This window comes from Bidens hawaiensis, unplaced genomic scaffold, assembly GCF_021521415.1.
Source record: "Bidens hawaiensis isolate Kalapana, Puna unplaced genomic scaffold, B.hawaiensis_p1.1 tig00015775_1, whole genome shotgun sequence".
Taxonomy (NCBI): Eukaryota; Viridiplantae; Streptophyta; class Magnoliopsida; order Asterales; family Asteraceae; genus Bidens; species Bidens hawaiensis.
The window spans coordinates 300559-309994 of NW_027492409.1; the positions used below are offsets into that span (position 1 = coordinate 300559).

At 36.5% G+C, this 9436-nt stretch overlaps 1 protein-coding gene across 2 annotated transcripts; it reads right to left on the reverse strand.

Annotated features, from left to right (window-relative positions):
- Window positions 1–4082: 4082 nt before the first annotated feature.
- Window positions 4083–9066, reverse strand: LOC143549781 (dnaJ protein homolog 2-like). 2 transcript variants are annotated; one of them, XM_077040592.1, is made up of 8 exons: window positions 8894–9066; window positions 7936–8102; window positions 7660–7837; window positions 7412–7550; window positions 6301–6434; window positions 6072–6214; window positions 5258–5456; window positions 4083–4567 (listed from the first exon to the last, which is right to left on the reverse strand). In XM_077040592.1, the coding sequence occupies exons 2-8, from the start codon at window positions 8083–8085 to the stop codon at window positions 4236–4238; spliced, it is 1275 nt and encodes a 424-aa protein (XP_076896707.1). In that variant the 5' UTR covers window positions 8086–8102; window positions 8894–9066; the 3' UTR covers window positions 4083–4235. The 2 variants fall into 2 exon arrangements, with proteins under 2 accessions (XP_076896707.1, XP_076896706.1); XM_077040591.1 differs by having other exon boundaries at window positions 7654–7837.
- Between the last annotated feature and the right edge of the window lie 370 nt (window positions 9067–9436).

The window sequence follows — 9436 nt, forward strand, 5'->3', positions numbered from 1 at the left end:
TAAGTGCACACCGTGCCTCTCCAGGACACGGTACACAAACTTTGTCAACGGGAACCTAAGGTTCCCATAAACAAAGAATGCAGCATATACCCCGATCTTGCCACTGGGGGCATCGTACACAGTCTGGTGGGGTTCAGGAAACTCAGGCTCAAGAGACTCAAGCATGAATTTCCTGACAACATACTGGTACTGATCGACAGGTAGAGCACACTGGCACTCGCCAGCAGTACTCCTATCGTCGGCTACAGCTTCAGCATCATGGGAAGACATTTTGCAGAAAGAAGAAAGCGATTTCGGGAAAATGCTTGCCTGAAAAGGGGAGTATTTGCCAGAAATCGCTAAGAAGAGAGGTGAAAGTGTGGATTACAAAGAACCCTCTCCCCCTTTATATAGTAATCGCAATTAATGCGGTGAATTTAATGCGGAGGAGAGAGAAATCGAAGGTGCAATGAAACTATGACACGTGGCAAAAAGCAAGCTGGAAACAGCTGTTGAAAGGACGTGTGCCAGTAATTTCGCGGCCACGCGCCAGAAAAATCGGGCCCACGCGCCTGAAAAAGCGTCTGGAATGACCATATAATGTCACGTCACCATAACTTCCTGCACGTCCTGACACAGTCAGAAGAAACCATCGCACGACGTTTCAGAGGTTTGGATTGTTCCTATCTTTCCACAAACCTTTCGAATTTCAAAATTCAAAATTTAAAAATATTAAAAAGTAAGCGGGAAAATACCCCTTACCTTGGCAAACAAGTAACCGTAAGACGGATGCGGGTACAGTGTAAAGGCAAAACCCTTCACATACCTAGCACCCGCAGGGAATTTAAGCCAAGTAAAACCTTGGCAAACAAGTAACCGTAAGACGGATGCGGGTACAGTGTAAAGGCAAAACCCTTCACATACCTAGCACCCGCAGGGAATTGAAGCCAAGTAAACTTTGGCGAACAAGTAACCGTAAGACGGATGCGGGTACAGTGTAAAGGCAAAACCCTTCACATACCTAACACCCGCAGGGAATTGAAGCCAAATATTCCTCGGCAACCAAGTAACTATAAGACGGGTGCGGGTACAGTGTAAAGGCAAAACCCTTCACATACCTAGCACCCGCAGGGAATTGACGCCAGGAATACCTTGGAAGTAAAGTAACCGTAAGACGAGCGCTGGTACAGTGTTAAGGCAAAACCCTTCACATACCTAGCGATCCGCTGGGAATTGAAACCAATAAGGATCTTCTGGGCAATGCTTGCGGAAGCGGAAATAACATCCCCGCATAGCGGGAACGTCGAGAACTACGTTGTTTGAAGCTCCAGGATGGAATTGGTGGTTTTAACATAATTGATCACTATGTTCAAAACTACCAAAACCTCATGGAGAGTCCACACAAGTGGGACTCAACGCTCCTGACTTGCGAGGAGGTTACAGACCTACCCGCATCATACCCAAAGACCAAGCAGGAAACTCGGGAATTTCTGCAAGTGACAAGGACTTCCGCGGGAAGAATCCCCATGGAAAACCTTAAAAAACCCTTTTCAAAACCCTTTGCTTAAGTCCAAAAGTTCACCTCACTTTATTAAACACGCATGAGAAGAACATTGGACTGGGGGGACTTGAAGAGGTAGGTCCCAGCAGAGCCCAGTTGGACCCGCAAGACTCACCTCAAACAGGGACGTCTGCGAAGAAACCAACTGGATCCGCAGGACCAACCATGCTCAGAGACGTGACGTCCTTACGCGCAGTACGCAAGCTGGTCCCGCAGGAAATGCCTCCCAATGGTGAAGGACTCCGCCTGTCCCCGCAGCCTCGAATACAAGCCATTAGGGAAGGCCACCCGCGCAGCAAGGCTACACGCACAAGGCACTTAGCTCTCAATCGTTCAGTGTCACCTGAAGGAATGAGCGAAGCCGGGAACAATCCCGCACAAGGGCGGGAGGGGGAATACTCCCGCCCAAATAAGCCAGTCCGTACGATACGGGAAGATCTTCTGTACTGTACCTGACGAGGTATGGGAAAAAGATCTGACTAAAGATACGACAGCTTATAGACAACAGTATGGCGAGCAGCATGCTCCTACACTGTATGTCACTATTAGCCGCTGCCTACTCACCAACTCTTGTCATACCACGTGCGTAGCTGGCAGTTGGTGGAAAAGGAATAGTATACAGCAGGCCTGGTCGCTATCAGCCGCTACCTACCCACCAACTACCAGCAGGGCACGTGCGTAGGCTACTGTTGGTGGAACAGGAACACTGTTGCAGCCGGCCATACCTCCTTGGAAACCTACCTTCGGCTATAAATACCACAAATGGTATGACCATCTCATCTTATCATATCTTATTACATTATCATCATATTATACCTGATATCTGCTCTAGCAATCTCTTAATATACTTTTATATTTAAAGAGCAATCTAGTCTGATTCTCACGCCGGAGGGTGGTCACAAGGAGGAACCCCCCCCCCCCTTCTCAGTGACGAGCTCACGGTGTCTGTTTTGCAGGTTATCAGAAGAACCATCTTCAAAGGGTCTAACCCCTCGTGGGAAACATCTATCTAACCCCCAGGTTATCAGTAATCTGTCCGGGGTCCGGTTAGTGTTTCTTCAATAATAATGGTGGGCTCACACGATGTGTTTTTCCAAGATATTTGGTTTTAATGATACTTTTGTTATTATTTATTTTGAATATAAAATCATGTAATCATTTTGTTAATTAATCTAGTGTTTGATTGATTTTAGGTCATATTTTGTTGGTAATTGTTTAAAATTATATAAGATTAATATATTCCTAATTCACTCACACCCACAATGAACCATTTTATGCTTTTGCTTTTGTTATTCATTTACCTCTTTCTTTTTCTTGAAATAATATTGTTGATGGCATTTTTTTTAATGAATATTGTACTATAGAGTTATGTCATTGCCACTCATGACTATCTTTGCGAGCATTTTTCATACGTGTTTTACACTTTTTAGTTGAACAAAAGGTGGTTATACAGTTACATGTCCGTTTTGATATCATGGTTAAGCGATAACTAGTTTTGTTTCACAGTTATTCACCTGAAATTGATTTTATATTGAACACTCTACGTGCCTTCCACGACAAACATGAGTCTTGAATTTGAGTTAGCTATAGCACTTCAAAAAAAACTTGAAGCAACTTCTGATATTGGTTCACTCGAGATTGTAACAAACATTACTACACGATGGAAGCTAATATATTGTGACAAACACTATTACGGGATGGAAAAACGTCGATTCTGATATTGCTTCCCATTCAATATTGTAACAAACACTACTACACGATGGAAGCTAATACATTGTGACAACACTATTATGTGATAGAAAAACGTTTAAAGTTAAGTTAGGAAATTTATTTTTATTTCATTTGTTAGAAATTAATGAATCTAGAGGTGGGCAACCGGTTAACTGAACTGACCAAAAACCGAACCGAAACCGAACCGGTTTGAAACCAATTTTGTAAAAACCGGTTTGGAACCGATTGAAATCGTCGGTTTGGAACCGGCTTGTAATTTTTTCCACCAAAACTGGTTCAAACCGGTTAACCGAACTGGAACCGGCCACAACCAGGCAAAAACCGGTCAAAACCTGAACCGAACCCGATTATAACATGGTCTGAAACTGGTTTCAACCCAAACCGATATTAAACTGGTTTTGACTTTTGTTGACAAAACCGAACCAGTTTCAATCCAAACCGGTTTTGAATTTTAAACTGATTTGTGCACCTCTAAATGAATCAAACCATCTTAATTCCCATTCTTAATATCACTCAATTTTGCTTACTTATTAATAATCAGAGATGGAATTTTAATGTACTATTAACAAATTAATAAGTCATTTAATAGTATTTATTTGATTTAATGGAGTAGTTAGATATTCTTTTTATTCTTTAAAAAAAGGATGATGGCTTTGATAATTAAAAAATATACAAAAAAATAGTTTCATTAACATTTTTAATCTTTTTGTCTGTCACTTTGAATATAGACAAATTATACATGAAATAGTAGTAAACACATCCAAATTATGTAAAAAAAAATACAAACCAAAGTACCAAACCAAAACACAAACATATAAACCATAAAATGTAAATCAATATCATAAGCATAAACCAAATATAGCAAAACAAAACCGAGTTAACACTCAAAATCTCAAAATAACATAATAATCATTTTACTAAAATCAAACATATCTCTACCATTTATAAAATATAAAATAGGAAATTACTGCTGGTTACAACCAACACGCGGCATTGCATCCTCATCATCATCTTCATCATCATAAGCCTCTTGGCGTCTCAGGTGCTCTTTCCTTCTCATTTCTTCTTCCATGTTCACATTGTGTAAAAGGGTTTCTTCGCAGTCATCCACCGACATGTCAGATGAACTTGCGTTGGGCCCACCAGACGGTAAAATGGTCGCGAGATTTTTGCATTTTTCAGGGGTCAAGAACCCTGTGTCGGGAAAGGCGACGTTGAAGTGGATCACGAGCTTACCCTTCATGAATGGCCTCTGCCACTGTGGCATTCCCTCGTCGTTGATTGCTTTGTATTGATCTGAAATTGTTGAAAAAGGTTAAAAAACAACGGTCAAAGTCAAACTTCAAAAGTCAAATCCATATAATAATCCTCAAAACTCTCTAACTCAAAATTCAAATTATTTAAAACAAAAATAAAATAAGAAAAGGGTCTCAGAATCACAAATATTGAAAATGCAAAAAAAAGAATGTTAATAATAAAAATTGAACTTTTGACTGTTTGACCATAAAAGTCAAATATATACACAAGTCATTATCCTCACAATCTTTAGCCTCAAAAATCAAATCTTTTTAAAAGAATAAATAAAAAAAGAATTTTATAAAACAAACTTGGAATCGCAAAAGTTGAAAACGCAAAAAAAGGTCTTAATTTCTGTACTGTTTGACCATAAAAGTCAAATCTAAACACGAAGCATAATCTCACAACTCTTCATCCTCAAAATTCAAATCATTTCAAAATTATGAATAAATTCATAAAAAGGTTTGCGAATGGGTTTTAGATTTCTGTACTAGTTAGCCTCAAAATTTAAATTATTTCGAAAAAAATAATAAAAAATTTAAAAAAAGGATTTCTAAATGTCGAAAGTTCAATTTTTTTTTAAAAAGAGCTTTGATTTCTATACTGTTTGACCATAAAAGGCAACTATGCGACAAAAAAAAACGTAAATAAAAAAATTCAAGATAAAGGGTTCTATAATATTCTTGTTACCAGGTTTGATGACTTTTCCAGGGTTAGTTTTGATAAGAAGCTGCCTGCCATCAAGATGAGTAAGAACGAAACGAATCCCGCAAAGAGCTTCAGTTAAACTGATATTATGTTCCACGTAAAGATCATCTTGCTTTCGTTTGAACTTCGGGTGCTCTTTCAATTGCAATATGAAAACAATATCTCCGGTAACAGTATCAGGCTGCAAAATAAACAAATACCGGTCAAAGTCAAAGTCAACCTCTACAAAACCGAACATTAAAAATCTTCAAATTACGTGACAAAAAAACGTTGAAACAATGTTGGTAACTAGGGGTGGCAAATGGGACCCATGGGTTGTATTAAAATGTATACAATGGGTCAAACTAAAAATAAAAAAGAAAATGATTGAAACGGGTAGAAATTTCTCTGAGTTTTTTGGTTTTTTTTTATTTTATTGGAATGAGAAAAACGGAGGAAACGTTTTAGTACTTTTACTTTTTTAGTTTTCTATTTATATTTCGAGTTATGATTTTTTAATTATTTTTTTTGAATTTTTTAATAAGGGGTTTTTGAAATGGGTCAAAATAGGTTGAGATTTCAAAAACCCCTAGTTAAAAAATTTTAAAAAATAATTAAAAAATTATAACTCGAAATATATAGGAAAATCTTAAAAAGTAAAAATACTAAAAAGTTTCTTCCGTTTTTCTCGTTCCATTAAAAAAAACTCGAGAAATATCAACCCGTTTTGACCCGTTTCTTTTTTTAGTTTAACCCATTCTGACCCATTATATACAATTTAAAACAACTACATTTGCCACCCCTAATATTTACTTACAGCTTCATCAGCTTGACCTTCAAACACAATCTTTTGGCCGTTTTGCATTCCCTTTTCGACATGAACCTCGAGCACTTTCTTCTCTTGTGTAACCTTCTTTCCTTTGCACTGTTGGCATCGGTCTCTCTCATTGATCGATTCACCTGTTTAATATAATAATATAATATAACTTCAAGATTTACAAGAGTAGAAAATATATTTTTTCATACAAAAAGGGTGATAGAAATACCAGATCCTCGGCATTCAGAACAGACGTGCTGCATTTGTTGGATCATTCCGGGAGCGATTTGACGAGTAGTGACCCGCATACCAGTACCTTGGCATCCGTAACATCTTGATGAAGCACCGCTCTTTGAACCTTTCCTGATATATTAAATAAATTATTGTTAAAATTTTATTATCACATCGTATGTGCACGCAATAGCTTCTTTTGAGCTTAGCTTGGTTTGTAAACGAGCCAAGCCCAAGCTATGTGTGACTCGCTAGTTAGCTCGGCTCAGTTTAGCTCGCTCGGTTGAACTTAATTTGGACTTATCTATTATGTTGAACTTATTATTTTGCATATGTTTTTGGAACTACTGAATGTAAGTTGAACAAGGGGTGTGTGTGTGCGGTTTGTGGTTGAAACCGAACCGAAAACCAAAACTTCGGTTTTTAGAGTATTTGAAACCGTTCAGTTTCGGTTTTTTTGGTTTTCATTTTGGTTTCGGTTTTTGCCATTTGATCTTGAAAATTTTAAGTCAAAAAAAAGTTTTCAAAAAATAATTAATTTAGGTATAAATAATTTTGTTAATTAAAAAATAATAGGCTATTAAACATTTTACCAAAAATATTTATGTTACATGTTTATTAAATTCTTATAAATTACTTAATATAATATACAAAATAACAAAAATTTAGGAAGTCGGTTCGGTTCAGATTTTTTGGTTTTTATTATATGCAGAACCAAAACCGAACCGTTAGTTCGGTTTTTACAAAAACATAAAACCAATCCGTCGATTTTTGTTTCGATTCGGTTTTTTTGATTTTTTCGGTTCCGGTTGCACACCCCTAAGTTGAACTAATGAACTTGAACGATGTTTGTGAAATATTTTTAAAAAAACTGAGACAAGCTCAAGATCAAATTTTCAGCTCAGTTCCGAGCCAGGCCAGCTCGGTTTGAGTTCAAGCCAAGCACAAGCTCGCCCTGGCTCAGCTCGTAAACAGCAGCATTAATTTTATAATATTATTCAAAAAACTTTTGGCCGGTTTGACTGTTTCCGGCTTAGATAATATTATATTAATTATTTTGCTCAGTTTTTAAGTAAACCAATCAAAACTATACAAACGTTTTAACATACCCTTTGCACTTCTTGCATAATATATTCCTCGACAGCGAGAGTTTCTTTGTAATGCCGTTATAAACATCCTCTAAAGAAACCTTAAGAACTTGTTTTACATCTTCTCCTTGTTTCTTCCGAGTCCTCGAACTTCCACCGCCTAAATAAGAAAAAACATTTGCATAATAATTAGCGAGTAAAAAATTTTATTTTTTTATTTTTTTTCGGTAAAGAATTTAGATAAATAAAGAGTTAAAAGAAACTCTTACCACCAAAACCACCTCCAAAACCACCACCAAAAAACTGCTCAAAGACATCAAACGGGTTTCCAGAGGAACCGCCGCCACCGCCCATGCCCTCTTTCAAGGCATCCTCGCCGTATTGATCATAAATTTCTCGTTTTTCGGGATCATTAAGAACTTCATACGCTTGAGATAATTCTTTGAACTGAAATAAATAAAAAAGTTTAGAAATAAAATCACTTTAATATTTATATTACTATTTGTTACAAAAACAAAAATTGCATGGAAATTATTAGTACTCACCTTCTCAGGATCTCCACCTTTGTCAGGATGATTCTTTATGGCGGATTTACGGTACGCCTTCTTTAGTTCATCTGGAGTTGCGGATTGTGGAACACCGAGAATTTCATAGTACTTTGTATTGTCACTTTTCTTAGGAACACGTCCGAACATGATGGAGGTTTATAAAACTACATTAATAAAAAGAATGTAAGTAAATGTAACATGTTACAAATTAACACATAAAACATAAACATAACCAACAACAAATTAATAATAAGCAACGAAATCAAACAAAAGCGCTTCAAATTCAATAAACAAACACGTAACTACTAGACGTGATCCGAAACCGAAAAATCAGACCGAATTTATAGATAATGTATTCAAACATACGATTTAATGTCTATATAAACCCAAACTTACGATTCGGTTTTATTTTGCATGTAACAAAAATTGAAAAGATCAAACCAGACCGAATTTACAGATAACGTATTCAAGCCCGAATATATAATAATCACTTAGTTATAAATTAAAATTCATTATCACGCGTCAAAAAATATTTTGGCCCACAATTTTCAAACTCTTGGTAAAACCGAAAACAAACGAAACCAAACTGAACCGAAAACAAACAGTTCTCAAACATTAAAAAATCAAAGTTTCGGTTTTCAGCCGAAACCGACCCAAACCAAACCGTGCTACACCCCTAGAACTATCACCCTTCAATACTACATTATGTTTAAATTAATAACTAATAATTAATCTAAGCTCAATTCATTAGATCAAACAACTTATTTTTATTCTAAACAAATTTACAATAATAATAATAATAATAATAATAATAAACTAAATCTAGATCTTACAATCAAAAGGCTAACTTAAAAAAGACCCAAAACTATAACCAAACATATAGATCTATTGCGAGTTAGAACTAACAAATCGAAAACCTAGGATTTAACGAAGAACCAAGAATCATCGTACGTACCTATGAGAGGGATCTGGTGTTCTGTTGGTGGTCGGGAATAACTAAAGTAGAGAGCAAATACGACGATGTATATATATAAAGAGGAAGGTGGAACTAGGGCTTCTTCTCAGCGGTTGTTGGTATGTTCGGTCGCTTATGACGGCCGAGATTAAAACCTAGTACTTACGTTGTTATTGTTGTTGTTGTGTGCCTTTTAATGAAAAAATAATAAAATTTTGGATGAAGTATATGAATAGTCCTTGTAGTATTGTAGTACGGTTATAAAACCTATTATGTTTAGTGATTTTGGTTTTAAACTTTTTATAAAACCGCTTTTTAGGTATTACAAATCTTGTCGTTTACATCCAAGTCGCTAACCCTATTAAAGTTAACGTTAAGTCTGGGGTAACTTGGACATTGAAGTGTTTGCTTTACAAGGTTCACACCCTCATGAATCATGAATGCATGTGTACGTGGGTGTGACGTTTTGATGACGTATTTTAGACTTCGCATCACCGAATGTAAGTAATTATTAATACCACCAACACAGTACATGAATTTGTG